This window comes from Physeter macrocephalus, chromosome 4 (genome assembly GCF_002837175.3).
Source record: "Physeter macrocephalus isolate SW-GA chromosome 4, ASM283717v5, whole genome shotgun sequence".
NCBI classification, from domain to species: Eukaryota; Metazoa; Chordata; class Mammalia; order Artiodactyla; family Physeteridae; genus Physeter; species Physeter macrocephalus.
This window is the reverse complement of record NC_041217.1, coordinates 110,112,624-110,136,222: the sequence shown is the minus strand read 5'-3', so window position 1 is coordinate 110,136,222 and position 23,599 is coordinate 110,112,624. Positions and strand designations below refer to the sequence as shown.

At 36.6% G+C, this 23,599-nt stretch overlaps 1 protein-coding gene across 1 annotated transcript; it reads left to right on the top strand.

Moving 5' to 3' along the window:
- The first annotated feature begins 1,415 nt into the window (after positions 1 to 1,415).
- RPF1 (ribosome production factor 1 homolog) lies at positions 1,416 to 23,466 on the top strand. Its single transcript, XM_007106172.4, has 9 exons — positions 1,416 to 1,673; positions 2,491 to 2,547; positions 4,898 to 4,978; positions 15,064 to 15,159; positions 15,741 to 15,894; positions 20,726 to 20,808; positions 21,415 to 21,596; positions 21,768 to 21,894; positions 22,537 to 23,466. The coding sequence occupies exons 1-9, from the start codon at positions 1,446 to 1,448 to the stop codon at positions 22,576 to 22,578; spliced, it is 1,050 nt and encodes a 349-aa protein (XP_007106234.1). The 5' UTR covers positions 1,416 to 1,445; the 3' UTR covers positions 22,579 to 23,466.
- The last annotated feature ends 133 nt before the right edge of the window (positions 23,467 to 23,599 follow it).

The following is a 23,599-nucleotide window of genomic DNA, read 5'->3' as shown; positions in this document are numbered from 1 at the left end:
ACCATAAACCAAAAGGAATTCTGTTTGGAGGGTATTTTCATAAAAAATTAAAATGAGAAATACAGCAAAATTTAACCACTGGGGAAACACTTTCTTCACTTGGCTTCCATGGCACTCCACTCTCTTGTTTTTCCCTTCTCATTCTCCTTTACGAGGTCCTCCTTTTCTCTGCAGCTCTTCATGTGGGACTGCTCCAGGGTTCAGTCCTTCATCCTCTTCTATTTTTCAGTTCTTTATCTACACTCATTATAATGGTTTGAAATACTATCTGTTTGCTGATGACTCCCTAGTTCTGCTCTCTAGCCCACAGCTCTCTCTCCTGCTGCAGAATCACACATCCCAACTGACTACCTGACAACATGATGACGAGTAAGCGTCTCAAACTTTACATTCCGTTACTGAAGTCTTGATCTTACCCTTCAAACTTGCTCCACCTGAAGTCTCTCCCATCTCAACTGATGGTAACTCCATCCTTCCAGTCACTCGGTTAAAAAATCTTGGAGTCATCCAAGACTCTTCTCTCATGCCTTTTATTCAATCGTAGGAAGAATCTGATCACTTCTTACCACCTCCACTAGAACCACTCTGGTTCATGACATTCATTTCACCCCTCCTGTCACTTTCCCTCCCCTACGGTCCTTTCTCAAAAGAAGAGTCTGACTGATGCTTTTAAAATGTGTCAGGTCACGCCATTCCTTTTCTCAAAATCCTCCAAGGAATATTCACGTCACTTAAAGCCAAAGTCCTTACAAAACCCTACACAATCTGGCACCCTAACCCCCACCCCACCCCCGCCAGCACTTACTCTCCTCCTTTCTCATTTGACTCCTGGCTTCCGCGGTGTTCCCTGAACAAGCAAAGCTTGCTACTGACTAGGAGCCTTGGAGCTGTAAGTTTCCTTTGCCTGGATAGCTTTTTCTCAGATTAACAGATCTTCCCCCAGTTAACTGCATAGTATGCCCCATTACCTCCTTCAAATCTCTGCTCAATAATGAAGCCCACTCTCAGAATCCTATTTAAGAGTTGTAATCTACCCCTCTATCCCCTTATCTTCTTTTATCCTGTTCTATTCTTTCCACACCGTGCACTACTTAATATTAATAGCTTACCACACTAATTATTTGGGAGCTCATTATAGTCTCTGGTAGAATGTAAACTCTATATACTTAAAAGATTGTTTTGTTCTTAGGTTTTAGGGGCTCGGCACATGGAAAACGCTCAGTAACAGATTCCACCAACTCATCATTTCACTGTTCACACGGCTGGGCAAGCTCCCTAAACTCTCCTTAAGCCTAAACTTCAGCACCTTCTTAAACCGCTAGAACTCACGGAACTATACCTTTTCCTTTAAGAACTTTCCGACCCCGGAAGTAATAGCTTAAGGACGGGGGTCGGAGGAGAAAGCTACTTCCGTTTCCGTACAGATCACAAGGAGCAAAAATACCATGGCGAAGGTCGGGGATAAGAGCGGCTGCAGCAGAAACAAAGGCTTGAAACGCAAAGCCGCTACTGAAGAACCTCAGGAGGCTGCAGTCGCTGAGGATGGGACGACGGAAAGTGGGGTCCAACTCTCGAAGGCGGCTGCCTTTCCTCCAGGCTTCAGCGTTTCGGAGATTAAGAACAAACAGCGGCGACACTTAATGTTCACGCGGTGGAAACAGCAGCAGCGGAAGGTATGAGGCGCTGAGGCGCCAGGGCGCATGCGCGATGTCCCTTTAGCTCCCCTGGGGTGGAAGTTGGGGGGTGGAGGGGATGTAGAAGGGGCATCTAACCCATTCTGGTGTGCAAGTATGGGGGAAGGGTGTCCCAGAAGACTTCTTGGGACTATAATTTCTAATCCGAGATCTGATGGATTGAGGGTCAACAGGCGCTGGGGGAAAAAAAAAAACCTATTTTATATTGTGTCAAGCATTCTGTTCAGAAGTCGCCAGAAGTTACAGATTTACGGTACATCTTGCCGGCTCTTGATCATTTTAAAAGCATATTTTGTTTATAAAATATTTGAGTAACTAGTGATGGTTTTTTTGGAAACAACCTGAAAACTCCTCTCTCATTACCATTTATTTTTAGTACTTTTCAAGACAAGCAACCAGCATAGCTACGGTTTTCTTTAGGATGCAACTTGCTAGGAATGCAAAACAAAACAAAAAAAACTAGTTAACTTGTTTAGATGTACATTTTGCACTTTCACTTAATTTGAGGCTTTATAGTAAAAGGTAAAGCTAGTGAAATTTTAAACATTTAAACTTGTCAATTTAGATTAGTGTTTTGAAGGAGCAGGATCTTTGTTAGAGAAATCTTATTGCTTGGCTAGCTCATTTGGTTTACAATAACAGCTATAAAAATCTAAGTCAGGATGTTTATTTTAATACATTTCTAAGATTACTCAGTTTAAATATTCATAGCGTTAGTAATTTGTAGCTTCAGTATGTGTTTGTGATATAACTGGTGGTTTCTCAATATTGTTCTTTTCTTTTTCAAATCCTTTAGGAAAAGTTGGCAGCTAAGAAAAAACTTAAAAAAGAGAGAGAGGCTCTTGGTGATAAGGTAAATGAAACTTAGTCCTCTGCTTTCTGTCTGGTATTAAGGAGAGCTCCCTGATACTTACATTGAATCACTTTCTTTTAAAATTTATTATGAAATATTTTGGATATATAAAATTATATAAAAATAATACAGCATACCCCTTTCTATCCTTTACTTAGCTTAAGAAATTATGCATTAGTAGATAGTGTTCAAGTTCTTGTGTACTTCTTTCTGATTGCTTTCCCCTCCAAAGAAACACTCATTGGGACTTCCCTGGTGGTCCAGTGGTTAAGAGGGTTAAGAGGCTGCGCTTCCACTGCAGGGCGCACCGGTTTCTAACTTAGATCCCGCTTGACATGTAGCATGGCCAAAAAAAAAAAAAAAAAAAAAAAAAAAAAAAAAAAGATAAGCACTCATGAAATTGCTCTTTATTGTTCCCATGCACTTCCTTTTTCCTTTATTACCTTTACTATGTTTGTGTCCCTAAACAGTAAACCCAGTAGTGGTGTTCTGCATGTTTTCAAAATTTCAAAATGGTGTGTCTACTTCAACTTGCTTATTTTACTTAACTTTATGTGTTTGAGAGGCAGAGACACATCTCCCTGGCTGGGAATGGGGAAGATCCCCGGTTTAGGCCTGTAACTGGAGCTCTTCTGACTTGATGCACTTTGTTATGCAAGGCTGGGGAATGGCTGGGCACAGCCTCTTCTGTTGTAGGGTTGGGGCGTGTAAGAATGAGAGCTGACTCTGAGGATAGGAACCTTCGAAGAGTGAGAATGGGGAGTGGGAGGAAGGGGATTATGGCAAAGAAGAGAGCAGAGATAATGCATCAAGAAAGGATTTGGCTATTTTTGTGATATTAACAAAAAGTGAAATCCTTCTACTGAAAAATTTTTAAAGAACTACTAAATACTTCTGCATTATTGCACAGCTAAGTTATTTTCATTTTAGTTTCATTTTATTTATAGTTATTTCTAGGTTACAGTTTATACTTGCAAAATTTAAAAATGTTCAACTTTTCCCCCCCTCCCATCTCTTAAGATGAGGGACCAAGAAATGATAAGCATTTTTGAGAAAGGGAAAAATAATAAACCATTATATATATATATATACACACACATACTGTATACAAACTAAACACTTCTTTTTCATGAATTCTCTTTAATAGTATTAGGTTAAATCACAGGAAGTTGCCAATATTAGACTGTTTTGAACTGCAAAATCCTATCAAGCAATGTTAGTCTTTTTTAAACTCTCAATAATCAGTTATAGCAAATTAATATGCTGATCACCATTTGAAAATATCACCTTTCTTGTTTTTTGGATTGAAAGATGACTTCCTAGAACTGCCTCTTTTAGAAAAATTACTTAAAATTTAATATTCATTTCATAGAATAATAAATCCTAGTTTGTCAGTTCATATTCATCTCTGTTAGTGTACATGTATTTTGGATTAGTTTTAGTCAGTATATGGTTACAGTTCTGTGTACCTGCTCCTTAAAATTTCATTTACACAATAGTTTGGTCTAAGCACACAATATTGTGCATGATTGCTGATTCTCATGGTATTCCATTATGCTGGAGATGCTGTAGTCATTATCTTGTTGTTGGACATCTGCCCTATTTACTGTTCATTTCCACTAACCATAGTGATAATACATATTTCTTTGTATAAATTGCTCCCCCTTTTCATTCCTTACCATAAATCCCCCAAACTAGAATTACTAGTTCAGCAGATGGAAACAGATTTATTGCTTTTCTTATATATTTCTGAATAGCTTTCTGAAAGTATTTAAACAAAACTACATATATATGTACCTTTTTAATTTTTTCCCATTTGATATTTTTCTTCTTCATGAATAATTATTTTGATTCCAGTTTGTTCTCTCTGCTACTTCTGCCTGGTTTTAAGCCATTTTATTTAGTGTCAGCAATTCTTCCAGTATGTGCGTGTGTCTGCTCAGAGAATTAAAAAGCCTCTTACTCAATATTGTTATTAGGATTGATGTAGCAGTGGGTTGAAATGAGGAACAGATTGAGTTTTTGTTTTTTGTTGTTGTTGTTGTTGTTTTTTGTGGTACGCGGGCCTCTCACTGTTGTGGCCTCTCCCGTTGCGGAGCACAGGCTCCGGACTCGCAGGCTCAGCGGCCATGGCTCACGGGCCCAGTCGCTTTGCGGCATGTGGGATCTTCCCGGATCGGGGCACGAACCCGTGTCCCTTGCATCGACAGGCGGACTCGCAACCACTGTGCCACCAGGGAAGCCCTGAGTTTTTGGATTATTTGCAGATTTCTGTTATTCTTCCCCAATCATAATGCAAAATTATTAATGTAAAATGCTCCTAAGACTTAACCCTTTTTCTTTTATTTAGGCTCCACCAAAGCCTATACCGAAGACCATTGACAACCAGCGAGTGTATGATGAAACCACAGTAGACCCTAATGATGAAGAGGTAATGTTAGAAGTTTTAAATGAATTTGGATGACCACACTTGATAAATTGTCTATTCGTATGTAAATGTTTAAATTAAAGTACTAGCTGGTGAAGATGTATAATGGACTGATTCAACTGTAATGTTGGCATATTATCATTATTTATTGTAGATTATTTCATAATTGAGTTTCCCAACAATGCTGTAGAAAAAGGCAGTAATTATTTATTTTCTAGAAAGATATTGTATTTTATGCCTAGGTAAACTTATTTGTCATTTAATCTCTATAGTTCCAGTGTTTTTTAATGTCATTTGAAAAGCATTCCTCATACTATAGATTTTTGTAGTATTTGTTATACATTTTGACACCTAAGGATAACATTTGATGATATTTTTGTGTCCTCATAAAACTCTTGGTTTCAAGATAATCTTCCACTTTTCACATTTTCCCTTTAAATAGTTTGCAACAGTACAGTGAGAGAATCAAGGTTTTAAAACTTTGTATATATATGTATTCTTTGATTTGTGTATGGGAAACTTGTTTTTGTTACATTTATTTGCTTTCAAACAATGCTGTTACCAACATTCTTTCACATATTTCCTGGTGTAGCCATTCATTCATTCACTTTGTCAGTCAGGTTTCCAGCAAATGCTTCTTGATTGCCTGCTATGTATGGAGATCTGTTTTAGGGACATGGGATTCATCAGTGCACAAATACACATATACACACAAAATTTCTGCCCACCCAAAGCTTACTTTCTAGGAAGAGAGACAAACAATGAACATAATAAAATAAATTATCATAGGTTAGCAGATGGTAGGTTACTAAAGTTAAATAGGGTAAAGGAGATTCAGGACAACTTGGTGTAGAGTGAGTTTGCAATTTTACATATGGGGGGGTGCATGAGAGAGAGTATCTGTGTGTGTGTGTGTGTGTGTGTGTGTGTGTGCCTGCATTTTATTTATTGCAACATAATTTCAGACTTAATAGAAAAGTAAGAATTCATGTATACACTTCACCTGGATTTCCTAAATGTTAAATTGTATCACACTTCATTTTCATTTATGTTCTTTCTGAAATGCTTGAGAGTAAGTGGCAGACATAAGCCCCTTTACTCATACATGCTTAGTGTGTTTTACCTATAAACTTTTTTTTAATAAGCACAGTGTACAGTTTCCAAAATTAGACAGTTAACATTGATATACATTATTATCTGATCTGTATAGCTTACTCAGATGTCACAATGATGTCATTTTTCATAAAAGAAAAATCCCAGTTCTTGCGTTTCATCCCATTACAATGACTCTAACCTCCTTTAGTTTGGAACAGTTCCTCAGAATTTGCTTTTAATGACATTGACATTTTTGAAGAGTACAGACCAGGTATACTTGTAGAATGTCACTTAATATGAGTTTGATGTTTGCTCATGATTATATTCAGCTTATGTACTTTTGACAGGAGTACCACAGTTGTGATGTTATGTTCTTTTCAGTGCTCTTAGCAGGAGTCACATATTGTTGATTTTCCCATTACTGGTTATATTAACTTTCATCACATGATTAAAGTGGTGTCTGTCAGCTCACGGGCCCAGTCGCTTTGCGGCATGTGGGATCTTCCCGGATCGGGGCACGAACCCGTGTCCCCTGCATCGACAGGCGGACTCGCAACCACTGTGCCACCAGGGAAGCCCTGAGTTTTTGGATTATTTGCAGATTTCTGTTATTCTTCCCCAATCATAATGCAAAATTATTAATGTAAAATGCTCCTAAGACTTAACCCTTTTTCTTTTATTTAGGCTCCACCAAAGCCTATACCGAAGACCATTGACAACCAGCGAGTGTATGATGAAACCACAGTAGACCCTAATGATGAAGAGGTAATGTTAGAAGTTTTAAATGAATTTGGATGACCACACTTGATAAATTGTCTATTCGTATGTAAATGTTTAAATTAAAGTACTAGCTGGTGAAGATGTATAATGGACTGATTCAACTGTAATGTTGGCATATTATCATTATTTATTGTAGATTATTTCATAATTGAGTTTCCCAACAATGCTGTAGAAAAAGGCAGTAATTATTTATTTTCTAGAAAGATATTGTATTTTATGCCTAGGTAAACTTATTTGTCATTTAATCTCTATAGTTCCAGTGTTTTTTAATGTCATTTGAAAAGCATTCCTCATACTATAGATTTTTGTAGTATTTGTTATACATTTTGACACCTAAGGATAACATTTGATGATATTTTTGTGTCCTCATAAAACTCTTGGTTTCAAGATAATCTTCCACTTTTCACATTTTCCCTTTAAATAGTTTGCAACAGTACAGTGAGAGAATCAAGGTTTTAAAACTTTGTATATATATGTATTCTTTGATTTGTGTATGGGAAACTTGTTTTTGTTACATTTATTTGCTTTCAAACAATGCTGTTACCAACATTCTTTCACATATTTCCTGGTGTAGCCATTCATTCATTCACTTTGTCAGTCAGGTTTCCAGCAAATGCTTCTTGATTGCCTGCTATGTATGGAGATCTGTTTTAGGGACATGGGATTCATCAGTGCACAAATACACATATACACACAAAATTTCTGCCCACCCAAAGCTTACTTTCTAGGAAGAGAGACAAACAATGAACATAATAAAATAAATTATCATAGGTTAGCAGATGGTAGGTTACTAAAGTTAAATAGGGTAAAGGAGATTCAGGACAACTTGGTGTAGAGTGAGTTTGCAATTTTACATATGGGGGGGTGCATGAGAGAGAGTATCTGTGTGTGTGTGTGTGTGTGTGTGTGTGTGTGTGTGTGTGCCTGCATTTTATTTATTGCAACATAATTTCAGACTTAATAGAAAAGTAAGAATTCATGTATACACTTCACCTGGATTTCCTAAATGTTAAATTGTATCACACTTCATTTTCATTTATGTTCTTTCTGAAATGCTTGAGAGTAAGTGGCAGACATAAGCCCCTTTACTCATACATGCTTAGTGTGTTTTACCTATAAACTTTTTTTTAATAAGCACAGTGTACAGTTTCCAAAATTAGACAGTTAACATTGATATACATTATTATCTGATCTGTATAGCTTACTCAGATGTCACAATGATGTCATTTTTCATAAAAGAAAAATCCCAGTTCTTGCGTTTCATCCCATTACAATGACTCTAACCTCCTTTAGTTTGGAACAGTTCCTCAGAATTTGCTTTTAATGACATTGACATTTTTGAAGAGTACAGACCAGGTATACTTGTAGAATGTCACTTAATATGAGTTTGATGTTTGCTCATGATTATATTCAGCTTATGTACTTTTGACAGGAGTACCACAGTTGTGATGTTATGTTCTTTTCAGTGCTCTTAGCAGGAGTCACATATTGTTGATTTTCCCATTACTGGTTATATTAACTTTCATCACATGATTAAAGTGGTGTCTGTCAGGTTTCTCCACTATAACTACTATTTTCCCCTCTGAATTTAATATTTTGGGAGGGAGATACTTTGAGATTATATAAATAAATATATGTTACTCTTTAAACTCTCACTCAAGATTTTGCAATTACAAATAATTTTTTCCAGTCTGATAGGTGAGAAATTGTATTTCCATGTAGTTTTTTTTATATATATATAAATTTATTTATTTAATTTATTTTTGGCTGTGTTGGGTCTTCGTTGCTTCACGCAGGCTTTCTCTAGTTGTGGCGAGCGGGGGCTACTCTTCGTTGTGGTGCGTGGGCTTCTCATTGCGGTGGCTTCTCTCATGGCGGAGCACGGGCTCTAGGCTCGCAGGCTTCAGTAGTTGCAGCACACGGGCTCAGTAGTTGTGGCTCACAGGCTCTAGAGCACAGGCTCAGTAGTTGTGGTGCATGGGCTTAGTTGCTTCGCTGCATGTGGGATCTTCCCGGACCAGGGCTTGAGCCCATGTCCCCTGCATTGGCAGGCAGATTCTCAACCACTGTGCCACCAGGGAAGCCCTCCATGTAGTTTTAATTTGCTGTTTTTTCGTTATGAATGAGGTTGGACATCTTGTCATGTTTTCTTCCTTTCTTTCTAATCAATTGTTTGTTCATGTCTCTTGCCCATTTTTCTGTTGGGTTAGGGTTGCAATTTTTATACAATAGTTAGGGTAGGCTTCATTGAGTAGATGACCTTTTAGCAAAGACTTGAAGGATATGAAGAAATTAGCCATCTTGGGGCAGAAAGTAATCCAGGATAAGGGGACACGGCCAGTGCAAAAGCTCTAAGGCAGGAACATGCTTAGTTTATTTTTGAGAATCAATAAGGAAGCCAGTATGCTGAAATTAAGTGAGCAAGAGGGAGGGTTTTAGAAGAGGTGCCAGGAAAATACGGGGAAGGGAAGAGGCCAGATCAGTGACTTTGCCGGCCATTGTGAGGACTTTGGCTTTTATACTTAGTGAAATGAGGAGCCATTGGATGGTTTTGAACAGGGGAATGATGTGATGTATTTAATTTTTTTAAGTAATTGGTTGCTTTACTGAGCTAGCAGTCAGAGAGGTAAACAGACTAGTTAGGAAGCTAATCCAGGAAAGAGATGATGGTAATGATGGTGGTGGTGGTGATGATGATGATGATTGGGACCACAGTGGGTACAGTGAATGTTGAGAATCAGTCTGATTCTGAGGTTTGAGTTTTTGGCATTGGTGTATTTTGAAATTAGAGCCACTAAGAATTTCTTGATATGAGGTGTTAGAGAAAGAGGATTCAATGATGGCATTGAGGTTTTTAGCCTGAGCAATTAGAAGAATAGAATGATGGAATTATCATTGACAAGATATGGAACAGGCCTTGGCTGGAGATAAATTGGGGATCAAAGACATGTAATGTAAAAGTTTCCCTAAATATTTACATAGGGGAGAATTTGTTAGGTCATGGGGTGTATAAATGTTCAACTTTACATGAAAGTGCCAAAATGTTTTCCAAAGTAGTGGTTGTATCATTTTGCACTCCCATGGTGTAAGAGCAATATTCCTGGTCATCCACGTTCTGACCATTGCTTGTTATATTCAGGTTAGTGATAAAGGGCTATCTCATTGTGGCTTGAGTGTGCACTTGCCTGACTCCTAAAGCGGTTGAGCATCTTTCTGTGCATGTACTGTGGTTTTGGTAGAGATATGCCAGCTCATGTCTTTTGCCCTATTTTCTATCCTGTAGTGTATTTTACTGATTTGTAGAATTTCTCTAATTTCTACTAATCCTTTACATGTATTACAAGTATCTTCCAATTTGTGGATTCTCTTTTTACTTTCTTCTTTGGTGTCTTTTGATGAACAAAAGTCCTTAATATAGTTGGGTTCAATTTTTTTTTTTGTAATGAATGCTTTTTTGTCATGTTTAAGAAATCTGTCCCTATCCTGTAATCATATGATATCATATTTTTTTCCTAAAAGAACTGGAGAGCTACTTTTCACATTTATGTACTTAATTATCAGGAATGGATTTCTCTGGTGTGAGAAAGGAAACCAATTTCTTTCTTCCACTGCTCCCTCCTTCCCCCTCATATGTAACCAGTTTCCCCAGCACCATTTTTAGAGCAGTACAACCTTTTCCCATAGTAAATTGTAATGCTGTGTCATATATTAAGTATCCATATATGCTTAGTCTTTTTCTGGGCTATTTTTTTGGTAGTTTGTTGCTGGATCAGTTCTTTACTTTCTTAATTATTTAGCTTCATGATAAGTTTTGATACCTGTTAGGGCAAGATGCCCCTCCCCATTACCATCCTCAAATCCCTCTGTTCAGGAGTGTTCTCTTCCTGGACCTTTGGTCTTCCATATAAAATTATAAATTGTACTAAATCAGATCCGTTTGAGGATATATATATATATATTGCTTAATTAGGTCTTGTTTAAATACTGAAAATGTATTTCAGTGAATTTCATTGTTTTCTTAATACAAGTTGTACACATGAATCTTGTTAGAGCTATTCCTGGGTAGCTTACATTTTTTCTTATTAGTGTAAAACACATCTCTTTGAAAACTGTTTAAATTGCTGATTTACAAAAATGCAGTTGATTTTTTTAATACATTTTAAAAAATATCTATCTATCTATCTTTGCCTCTGTTGGGTCTTTGTTGCTGCGCGTGGGCTTTCTCTAGTTGCTGCAAGTGGAGGCTACTCTTCATTGCGGTGCACAGGCTTCTCATCGCGGTGGCTTCTCTTGCTGCGGAGCACAGGTTCTAGGTCTGCAGACTTCAGTAGTTGTGGCGCGCGAGCTTAGTTGCTCCACGGCATGCGGGATCTTCCTGGACCAGGGATCGAACCCATGTCCCCTGCATTGGCAGGCGGATTCTTAACCACTGCGCCACCAGGGATGTCCCTGCAATTGATTTTTGGATCGTGATCTTCTAACCAGTAGTTTACCTAAATTCATTTTTAATAATTTGTCTGAATGTTGTTTTCATTTCATGTTTAATCATTTCTGCAAACAAGTTTTTGTTTCTTACTTTCAATCCATTAACAGTTTCTTTCATTCTTACTTAGAACCTCCAGCAAGTCAAATAAATAGAAAAAGTAATATTAGCATCTGTGCCATGTTACTGATTTTAAAGAGAATACTTTGTGTATCATTATTAATGTTTGTTTCATTAATGGTAGATTCTCCTTATGAGTTATGGGAATTCCATTTATTCTTTTTTTGCTGGGTTTTTTGTTTAGTGAATGAATGTAGAAAGTTAGGTGCTTTTCCTGCAAATATTAAGATAATTTATGCCCTTTTTCTGCAGATATTGAGATGAATGTGCAGTTTTCTCCTTTATTGCACTAATGTAGTAAATGAAATAGGTTTTCTAATCTTAAACCTCTTGTATTCATGGGATAAATCCAATTTAGTTAAGATGACACAGACCTACTAGAGAATGGACTTGAGGATACGGGGAGGGGGAAGGGTAAGCTGGGACAAAGTGAGAGAGTGGCATGGACATGTATACACAACCAAACATAAAATAGATAGCTAGTGGGAAGCAGCCGCATAGCACAGGGAGATCAGGTCGGTGCTTTGAGACCACCTAGAGGGATGGGATAGGGAGGGTGGGAGGGAGGGAGACGCAAGAGGGAAGAGATATGGGGACATACGTATATGTATAACTGATTCACTTTGTTATAAAGCAGAAACTAACACCATTGTAAAGCAATTATACTCCAATAAAGATGTTTAAAAAAAAAGATATTTTATCTTCTTAACATATTGTTTTGGTTTGTTAATACTTTGTTTAGAACATGTATGTTTAGAACATGTTAATACTTTGTTAGAACATATACATGTGTGCTCATGAGTGAGACTACAGTAATGTCCTATTTTCATTCCTAATTTTATTTATTTGGGCTTTTCACCAGAGATGTATCTGTTTTGTTTTTCTTTTCAAACTACTGTTTTCTTTAATCTTCTCTATTGAATCTTTGTTTTCTAATTCATTTATATCTCCTCTTACCTTTATTTCTTTTACACTCTGAGTTTATTATTTTTATTTTTTTGATTAGCTTATTTTCATCTTTTTTATTATGAGCAACTAAGGTCATAAAATCACTTTTGCTATAGCCCCCAAGTTTTAAGATGCATTTCTTGCATTATTGTTTAAATCTGAGTACCTCTTTTAATGAAAGATGATTTCTTCTTGTTTGCTGTATTTTTTTATTTCATTAGTTTTCCTCTGATCCTTTTTATTTATTTCCTTCTGCTTACCTGGAAGAGCAAATGAAAGCTCTTCCATTTGCTCTTCTTTTTCTAGCTTCCTAAGATGGAAGCTTAGATTATTGATTTTATACTTTTTTCCTAGTATAAGCATATAAAGCTCTGGTTTTCCCCTAAGCACTGCTTTAGCCACATCCCATACATTTTGGTATGCTTGTTGTGTTTTCATTTTCATTCTGTTCAAGATATTTTCTAATTTCTCTTGTGATTTCTTCTTTGGCTTATGATTTTCAAGAAGTGTCCTGTTTAATTTCCAAATATTTGAGGATTTCTGATTCCTTTCTGCTGTTGATTTCTAATTCAATTTTATTGTGGTTTGGGACATATTTTGTTTGATTTCAGTCCTTTTTAATTAAAGAAATGTCCTAGCATTTATGTCCTAGCTTAAATAAGATCTATTCTGAAGAATGATTTATCACAATCTACTTCAAGTAAATACTGACACGATTCTGGTAAAATACAGCAAGTTTGCACCAGTATAGCTTCATGACCCTCCACTCTTACTCATGCTATTGTCAGCACACAGTGTTATATATTACATCTGTGTTATAAACCCAGTATTGTAATTACTGCTTTTTTTTAAAGAAGTTAAGAGCATACACACACAACACACCCACTTTTATGTTTACCTTCATCGTTACCTATTTACAGTACTCTTCTTTCCTGCCTCAGGATCAGAGTTACCATCTGGTATCATTCTCTTTCAGCTTCTAGGAGTTTCTTAAGCCTTTGTTTTTACAGCAGGTCTGATAGCTAATTATCTCAGTTTTTGTTTATCTGAAAGTGTGCTTATTTTGCCTTCATTTTTGAAAGAATTTTGTGGGATATAGAATCCTTGGTTGACTTTTTTTTTCTTCTGGTACTTTGAACTTGTTCTATTGCATTTTGACCTTCATTATTTCTCTTGAGAAAGCAGCCATTAATAATCATTGTTCCCATATACATGATTTATTTTTTTCTTCTTTCAAAATTTTCTCTGTTTTTTGGCTTTTACCAGTTTGACACTGATGTTGTTGTTGTTGTTCTTTCTTTTTATTCTACTTAAGGTTTTCTGAGTTTGGACCTTAAGTTAGAGTTTTTCATCCTTTATTTCTTCAAATATTTTTTTTCTGTCCTTTTCTCTCCTTCAGGGACTTCCTTTTCACACACACTGTTGAAATGGTTAAGAGTGTTCTAAAAGTTTCTGCAGCTTTGCTCCTTTTGCGATGATTGTGTTCTCCATTCTTCGTATTGGATACTTATTAATCTATTTTCAAGTTTATTGATTATTCTGTATCTTAGATCTGCTCTTAAGCCTGTATTTTTCCTTAATTCCTTGAATATATCTGTTATAGCTGCTTTGAAATTTTTACTAAATTCAACATCTGGGCCCACTCAGTCAGTTTTTATTGACTTCTCTTTTCCTGATTATAAGTCATACTTTTCTGTTTCTTTGTATATCTGATATTTTGGTTGAAAATTGGATATTTTAGAAAACATTGCAATAACTCTGGATTGTTTTATTTTTTTAAGGGTTATTGATTCTTTTTGTTTTAGTAACTTGTCTGGACTTAAACTGGAATCTGACAGTAGCATTATGTTACTACTCAGTTTGTTATTTTTTAACATGCCTCCCTAGGGACTGTCCCTGTGTTTGTGTGGCTTAATGGTCAGCCAATGATTTGGGTAGAGGTTGTGGTGCGACACCATGAACCCCTAAGACATATATACCCTCTGCCAGCTGAGCTGTGTGTGGATTGAGTAACGCATTCAGAGTTGCAGCCATTTCTCAAGTCTCCCTTGCCTTTCAGGTGCACTGGAGTCTCAGGTCTCTCTCATGTGTAGTTTAGCTGTCAGGGATTTGGGGAGAGGTTATGTCAGTCCCTCTATGATTTTTACTTCCAAAGCTCTCATTAAATTTTTGGCTGGTCCACATCCACCCTGAACTGGGCCTGTAACCTTGGATTGGCAAAGCTAGGGTCTTCACACCTGCCCCTCCTTGAATCTGGTCCACCACCTCAGGATTCAGGATTGCTGGTTCTCGCCTACTATCATTCCTGAAGTTGGTAAAGTTACTGTTTTCACCAACCAGGTTGATAGAGGAAATGGAATAGCTCTAGGCAAGATTCTTGATGTTCTTGCCCACAGATGTATCCATTTGTCAAGAATAAATGCATCTTAGTGTGTGTCTTGAAATTGTTTTTGACAGTTTTTTTCCAGTTTTATATTAGTATTCTTCAGATAGAAAATTACCCAACCTCTTCATGTTGCCATTAACCTAAGTCCCTCCTGGGCCCTCTTTAAATCACCAGTCAGCTAGGTAGTCAGTGTTATAGAATCCCTACTGGAACTACTTTTAAAATGCTGGCCCAGTAGAATGTTTGATGTAAAATTATCTCTCTTTCTGTTTTCAGGTCGCTTATGATGAAGCTACAGATGAATTTGCTTCTTACTTCAACAGACAGACTTCTCCCAAGATTCTCATCACTACATCAGATAGACCTCATGGGGTATGCATATCAATTAGTATAGCTCTTGAATTCTTAATTTTCTTACATTACTTAGATTATTTAAAAGAACTCTGTTCAGAAGAGTTAAATTATTAGTAATTGCCTTAGATTATGCCTGTAAATAAGCTAAATAAAATGTAATGGTGATGTGATATAGGTTCACTAAGCATGATTCTTCAGGATAGGCTTTCTCAGCCTCAGCACTGTTAGTATTTTGGGCTGGATAATTTTTTATTATGCAGATTGTCCTGTTCATTATAGGATGTTTAGCAGCAACTCTGGCCTCTATGCACTAGATATCAGTAGCAGCCAAACCCCACAGTACCACCAGTCAGAACCACCAAAAATGCTTCCAGAAGTTGCCAAACATCCCTTGATGGCAAAATTGTCCCTAGTTGAGAACCACTGCTTTAGGTTGATCAGCCTTTGATGGATGAAACATTGTTTAGGTTTCACTCTTTCCCTAGCCTTGCTCTCTTTTAATAACACTATCTTACAATAATTACTTCTTTGCTTATAAATATATGCTACACAGATTTGTATTCTTTTTCACTTTTGAGGATTTTTATTTTGTTTTATAGAGAACAGTACGACTCTGTGAACAGCTCTCCACAGTTATACCAAACTCACATGTTTATTACAGAAGAGGACTGGCTCTGAAAAAAATTATTCCACAGTGCATCTCAAGAGATTTCACAGACCTGATTGTTATTAATGAAGATCGTAAAATACCAAGTATCCTTTGTTTTTTTACGGAAGTTTTCCTGTCTAAACAAGAGACAGCTTCAGGGAATTCATAATCTAGTAGGAGAAGAGAAACATGTAAACAAACAAAAATATAGTGTGGATAGTACAATTAAGAGAGAAATATAGGATACAGTGCAAACTCTGGTAAAATCTGCCCTGGGGATATCAGGGAGGAAGTACTTGATAGAAAAAAATGCTTAAACCCCATCTAGGTGGATATGGGTGAATGAGGTAAGGAAGAGGAAGAGTACCCACTGCAGAAATAACCATTTGGAAAGATAGAGGCGTGAAGGTGCTGACCCAGTTGGGGATCTGCAACTGTCATTTGATATGACTAGATTTTATGGTGCCAGAGGTGGTATCACAGGATTGCATTTTTGAAGTAGGTATTTGGGCCCATATTATGTATTAACTAGTATATCAGATGCCAAGAATAATCTATCCTTTTACCATGAATCACAGATCTGAGGTGAATGTGTTCCCTAAACCCTAGGTGTTTCTTCCTGTTGTGAGGTAAGAGATCATATAAAGGATGCCTAGATTTTTTGTCATTGCTATTGTTTTACTTACTCATCTCATGGTGGCCTGTGAACTCAGTAACTTTAAAGATGGCCAGTTGAATGAGTCAAAATTATTAAAACAAGAGTATTAAGGACTTATAAACAATGGGGACAGTACTTCTCTGCTGCCAGGGTAACTTTTTTTTCTTAAATCAGTGAACACTTTTTAAAAAATAATGGTTTACAAGCTGTTTTTTTTTTAATCTAAATAATTTTTATGGCTTTTATTGTTTTCAATATAAGTTAAAGACTTTACCCACTTGTACAGGTTGCTTTTCAGAGACTTTTAAGACTAAAACTAGCTTTGTATTGTGGTATATTGTTGGTCATTTTATAATTTGGCCTGATCCTAAGTTACTGTAACAAAGTAACAAAAATCTCTTGAATACTTAACTATTCCAGAAGAGATCTGTTTTAAGGTAGTTGTTGCCTTTTTAAAACTACACTCCCAACATAAGGTGGCAAGGTCTGCGTTCCTCTATTTTGTCAGTTAAAAACCCATCATTTCATTACTAGCAAGCCTGCTAGTAACTCTTTGCTAAGAAGCAAGCATTTATCAATTCAATAAACATTCTATCCATCTCTTGCCTTTAGAAAGCTTATATCCTCTTTACTTTATAATACTGTGTTGTCTTTTTACCCAAAATGTATTAATATTTTTCTGTTTACCATATTGGACACCCTAGAGGGTAAGTTAACCATCAGGTAATTAAGGTACCATCAGAATACAGACCTGATTTAAGGAAATAATTAGGCTACTTAAGTAATCCAAATGTGAAACTGCTTACTCCTATTCATATAAACATATATATACAGTCTGCCCTCCCTGTCCACGGGTTCTGCATCTGTGGATTCAACCAACCGTATTGAAAGTTGGAGGGCTTACTCTACTATGCTAATTTATATAAGGGACTTGAGCATCTTTGGATCTGCCCTCCATGGTGGGTCCCAGAACCAGTCCCCCACAGATACTGAGGGAAAATTACCCAAGACTTTAATTTTTGGATACAGAATCATGCAGCAGTTTCTAAAAGTCCTCATGATTGGAAGTTTTATAAGTATAATCCTGCCTGGATGTTAATTTTTATAATTTCAAAGATGTTTCATTTTCTTTTCTGATTAACATCTAGTAATGCAGCTGATGGCAAAGTATCAGTGAAAGGCACTAGGAAGACAAATCTCTTGATTTGCTTGATCACATAGAATGATCTTCAGACTAATGCACATTGGTAAGCCAGACTGGAAGTCCATCTTGGATAAAGAGATTGTAAGATAAGGCAAAGAATATCTGCAGAAACTTGTAAATGAGACTGTTGCTCTGAGGAAGATATGAGACAGATAAATGGAGGAAGGACAGTGGCTAATCTTTGCCATGACCCTCCCCCCAAAAAATGTAGAATTAAAGGGAGAATAATTTGTAAGCACCTAATAGAAATGGTGAATCCTAGAGACTTAACATGGCCTCACAAATAACAAATCATGACTCCTAATGATGGCACTTGGAGAAAAGTTGAAAGAATTGAAGATATCCAGCCTGGAAGTAAGAAAGTGGGAACAGGACAGCTGTCTAAAGATATATCGACAGTAGGAAGGGCTACTGTGTGCCATATGGTGGAAATGTATAGGGGTATACATTTTTTACTTATTCTAGAAAAGAACTTTGTTATCCTACCAGTAGTAGCCTTGTGGCTTTAGGTCAGGCAGATGTGATATCAAATTCAGAGTTCATTACTTGCTATTTTTGTGAATTTAGTCAAGTTTCTTTGTCAGTTTCCTCATATTTTAAATATAGGAAATAATACCTATCTTTGGGATTTCCACAAGGATCACATTAAATGTATTATGTTTCAGAGGCATAGTGCCTGGCCTGTACTAGGCATTTTATTATATGTGGTGCAGTGGGACGCATGAAGGCTTTTTCTGGAGAGACAGACTTCCTCTATTCATTATTTCTAAATGGAAATTTGAGGTAGGATAAGTCTGTGCTTTTGGCAGCTTATAGGGTGTTTTACATTTCTAGCCTTTGTATCAATCGTTAACAAAACGCCTCTGTACATTTCTAAATGGAAATTACCAGTCAAGGGTTTGGGCTCAGGTGTGACCCCACCCCAGTTGAGATCTACTGCCATTGAATCTACCTGACCCTTCTCAAACTCTTCCTCATTGCTAAAATCAGTATGACTCCTATTTTACATGGTTTGGGTTGGAAATTAGCAATAACATAAATAAAGCCTTTTGTACAACGCAGGCACTTAGGAATTGATACTTCTGGATTCTGTAGTTTCTTTTGACACAAACCACAATTTAGTGGGAATGTTCTGGAAAGGATTCAAGCCTTGATTTAGGTTGAAAGAAATGACTTCTACCTCTCTTAACCCCCTCAAGATTTTATGATTTTTTTCAATGTGCAAATGATACAGAAATACTTTTGCCTGTACCTCATGAGGCTGAGCTTTTGGTGAGTCCTTGTAGGGAAGGAAAGAATTCAAACATTTACTGATAATCTGCTATGTAGTAGGCAGTAGTATCTGTCAGAAATTAGTTAATGGATTTGTGGGAAGAAAGGCATTTTACATGACTGTAACTCAAATGACAAGTGCTGTAGTAAGTAACAGTGAGATCGAGAATATTTAGAGCTTAATTTTGACTATAAAGAGGTGGCATTTGAAGTGGGCCTTAATGGATGAGTAAAATATTGTAGATATTTGAAATAGCATGAGCAAAAATCACATGATAGGATTAATGTGTATGGTGTGTGACAGACTGTGTCAGTGTCTACCAGCTGGGAAGCAATCTGGGGAGACAACAGGTTAGAAAGGTAGTTTGGAGCCACACTATGACTGCTATGACGATGTCTTAAATCTTATGGATGAGTCTGTGGTGAGAGTAGTTTGAAATTAGCTACAGCTGTCAAACTCTCACAGTATCCAGTTATTCACATAGCACACGAGGAGCTATGGTACAGATACAGTGACACAGCCTAGTCCCATAGCTTAGTAACTGTAGAACCAAGGCCTGAATCCAACTTGATTTAGTCTGTATTAGAAGATGTACTTGAAATGGTGAGAGAGGTCAAACCAAGCAAAATACTGTTTTCCTAATCTGGGTGGAAAATCTCAAGGACCTCAATTAAGACAGAACAATTGGGGTAAAGAGGAAGCTGTAGAAGTGAGGAATTTAGGAAGGTAAAAGCAGTAGATAGGATTTGATGGGAGGAGGAAGGTGATGATGATAACCACCATAGTTTTTCAGTAGATGAATGGGAGAATATCGATGGTTTTTTTTTTTAATCTTGGATTTTATTTTTTTTATACAGCAGGTTCTTATTAGTCATCCATTTTATACACATCAGTGTATACATGTCAATCCCTATCTCCCAATTCATCATGTTGATGGCTTTTAAATATGGCAACATTTGTTTTATAAAACTCGTATTGTGTGCAGATAGACTTAAAACAGTCTAATTCTGACCTCCTTTTAAGGTTAAGTATTTGAAAGAATCAAGTTGTGCTACAAAGACTTGAGGTATGTTGTGTAGTTTAGCCGCATTCCAAACTTTTAAAGCCCTTGGGCTGCTAATCCTGCTGATTGTAGGTAGTTGTCTTATACTTCATTTGTAGTTTAGAGTGTCTTGCCTAATTGTTTGTGGTAGGGTCAGTAAGTGGTTAATTAATTGGTTGATTTTAAATTGTGGTACAGTAATCCCAAGAATTAAGACCATGTCTCTTGAGAACACTAATAACCTTGATTTCCAGAAGAGAGTTTGTCTCTGGTCTTGTAGGATATTCAAAACTGCATATCCTGACCTCAACAAATGTGTAAGATATATATATATATGAAAGTGTGCCTTTTAAGGGTTATAAAGCCTCTGAACGTAGAGGTAAACTTATATTCCATTTGCAATGCTACAAGTATGCTAGAATCTCATCCTTTTAGAGTATTAGAGAGTGGATTTTAGCTCTTTTCACCTACTTCAGTTGAATGCCAAACATACCCTATAGCTATTTACCATATTGTGAAGAGAAAAAGTAGGATTGCTATAGGTTAGTCTATTTTTCTGAAAGATTTAGGTTGACTTCTGTGTCTTGAGTTTTGGGTATGGTAAGAAAACCTGTTAAGCCAGAGGAATACATGCACCCACCTATTTACCTAGCTACAGATTTTAGGAGGCTTTGGGCATACAAAGGACTAGTTATTTAAACAATTTAAGACTTAGATTACAGAATGTAATCTAAATGTGTTCTTAGCTTTGTGAACAGATGGATTAATTCTGAGTCACTTGCCAAATGGCCCAACTGCTCATTTTAAAATGAGCAGTGTTCGTCTGCGTAAAGAAATTAAGGTAAGTTTTATGCATTCCTTGATTGGCATGGTGTCCTCACAGTATTTGATCAGTGAATGCTATAACCTATATAGATCTAATTGATTTTAATAATGGTATTTGCTCTTTTGGTTAAAGGGATAGTTTTGTGTACTGACCGTTTTCTTGTGAGATTATAATTGAGTTACGGCAGACAAGCAATAGCCTTCGTTACTATGAAACATGTCAATTTTTTTTTTTTTTTTTTTTTTGCGGTACGCGGGCCTCTCACTGTTGTGGCCACTCCTATTGCGGAGCACAGGCTCCGGACGCACGGGCTCAGCGGCCATGGCTCACGGGCCCAGCCGCTCCACGGCATGTGGGATCTTCCCAGACCGGGGCATGAACCCGTGTCCCCTGCATCGGCAGGTGGACTCTCAACCACTGCGCCACCAGGGAAGCCCCATGTCACTTTTCAGTAGAACTTTCTTTTTGGTGCATTCATTGCGTATTAAATAATTTTAGATAAATCTTATTTCATGGGTTTGATTAAGACATTAAGATAACTAAAATGTTTCAATGTCATGTAAATTCCAAAACTTGAAATTGCAGTGAGATCGTTATTGTGACTTTTCATCATTTTTCTAGAGAAGAGGCAAGGACCCCACAGAACACATGCCTGAAATAATTTTAAACAATTTTACAACACGGCTGGGTCATTCTGTTGGACGTATGTTTGCATCTCTCTTTCCCCATAATCCTCAATTCATTGGAAGGCAGGTTGCCACATTCCACAATCAACGGGATTATATCTTCTTCAGATTTCACAGGTGAGAAACTCCTTGGACTTCAATGATGAAATACATTTTACACACAAACCTGTTTTCTAATGTATTCTGACAAATACTGTAGGTGAGAAATTATCTTTCAAACTGTCATATTAAAGAAATAACAGTTTGGGTTCATTCACACTAATTTCCTTAACTATTTTATCTTTGAAGATACATATTCAAGAGTGAAAAGAAAGTGGGAATTCAGGAACTTGGACCACGTTTTACCTTAAAATTAAGATCTCTTCAGAAAGGGACCTTTGATTCTAAATATGGAGAATATGAATGGGTCCATAAGGTATGTGCTTACTCTATGAAAAGCCATTTAGATAATTTTAAAAGGATGGAATGAGAATAAAACCACGTACTTTAAGCTCTGGGTGTTTATACCTTAAGTTAGGCTTCTGAATTTCTTCCCAGGAGCTAGCAATAACCAATCTCTGATACAGTGTTCTGGTCTAGAGATTAACCCTGGTTCATCTGAAATATCACTAAAGATCAGTGGTTCTCAAAGTGGGACCAGTGCCATCACCTAAGAGCCTGTTACGAAGGCAGATTGTTGGGCTGCAGACCTGCTGAATCAGTAACTTAGGGAGTGGGCCAGCAGTCTATGAGCCTGTGTTATAATGATTCTGCAGCATGCTTTAAAATTATTGCTATAGAGGTTTTATAGAAGTTTGGAGATCATTTTAAATCATAAATGAAAACTTTAATATACTTTAAAACATAATTTTTCAACCTAATAAGAAATATTTCACTTAAGTATGACTAAAATTTTATATATATTATACACACACACATATTAGAACAGTAATTTCCAGTACTTTTTATATTAGAGCTAAAAACTTAAATTGTCTCAGAGACAAACCTAGAGGTCCTTTTTTTATAGCACTGTTACAGATTGTTTACTTTTGTTCTTGTTGTTTTTTCTAATTTTCAGCCCCGGGAAATGGATACAAGTAGAAGAAAATTCCATTTATAAAGTACTGAGGGGATAGTATTGGATTGTGCTGAACAGGCCTATCTTGAATTTATGAAAGAAGACCCTTCTCAAAATGGCATTTACTGATTTCATAAGCCTTCTGTCATGTCTGGATAAAGTACCAAGTGCCATGAATTGCCATTCACTATTTATATAGCAAATAAAAGGTCATTTTGATAAGAGTTTATAAATTCAAGTTTCCTAAAGCTTAATTCTCTTATTTTTAGGTAATTGTTAATAGTTGAAATTGGGATCAGCATTCAAACTAACATTTCTGTTTGTACTTTCATGGAACATGTGGGCTGGAGAGAAATACAGTGCTTGGTAGATACTGTGTAGCCCACTGTTTTCTATCAGACTGATCTTCATAGTTTTAATTCTGTTTCCCGAAAATACATATATTTGGGGGTGAGGTTTCTAGGATGTATTAACATTTCCTTAAGCCTTTCAAGAAGGGTAGAAATTTTTAAAGCAAAGTGGTTTGCCAAGGACTTAAAGCAAAAGTTGCAAATTATTGATGGTAGTCTTTGGTTCCCTTTTCCTTGGTACTTCTTTATCTCATTACATTGTACTGTACTTGCTCCACTCAGGAATTACCTCGGGCTCTGAAATTTTTCTCTTCCATCTTGTAACGCAATTCTTATATATCTAGTCTTTACTGTCCTTACTAGGAAAGCCATCTGTTATTAAGTAAATAACTTCTAGGTGTAACGGTTAATACCCCACAAAGTAGTTCATTAGAAAACAAAGTTAACCCTGTAAATAACTCATGAATAGAAACTAGTATTATTAGCAGCCTCCTCCTGACCTTAAAAGAATAAATTTGCAACATACCTTTAATTCTCTAGCAGTCTTGCAAATGTATGGCATAAAGTTATGTGAGATGAGTTGCTGGAACAAACACTAAAAATTTTAACCCCTTAAAGATGATGGGAAAATTGTCATTTTTTTTTTTTAGGTGTTCAAAACAAACTAATATTTTACATAGTATATTTAATACCAGTAATTAATCCAAAAACTT

What these genes read in the sequence shown, in the direction of transcription:
- RPF1 (XM_007106172.4), top strand. Translation starts at nt 1,446, where the DNA reads ATGGCGAAGGTCGGGGATAAGAGCGGCTGCAGCAGAAACAAAGGCTTG. An exon ending in TAGACCCTAATGATGAAGAG is followed by an intron (nt 4,979 to 15,063) that starts GTAATGTTAGAA and finishes TTCTGTTTTCAG; the next exon opens with GTCGCTTATGATGAAGCTAC. An exon ending in AATATGAATGGGTCCATAAG is followed by an intron (nt 21,895 to 22,536) that starts GTATGTGCTTAC and finishes TCTAATTTTCAG; the next exon opens with CCCCGGGAAATGGATACAAG.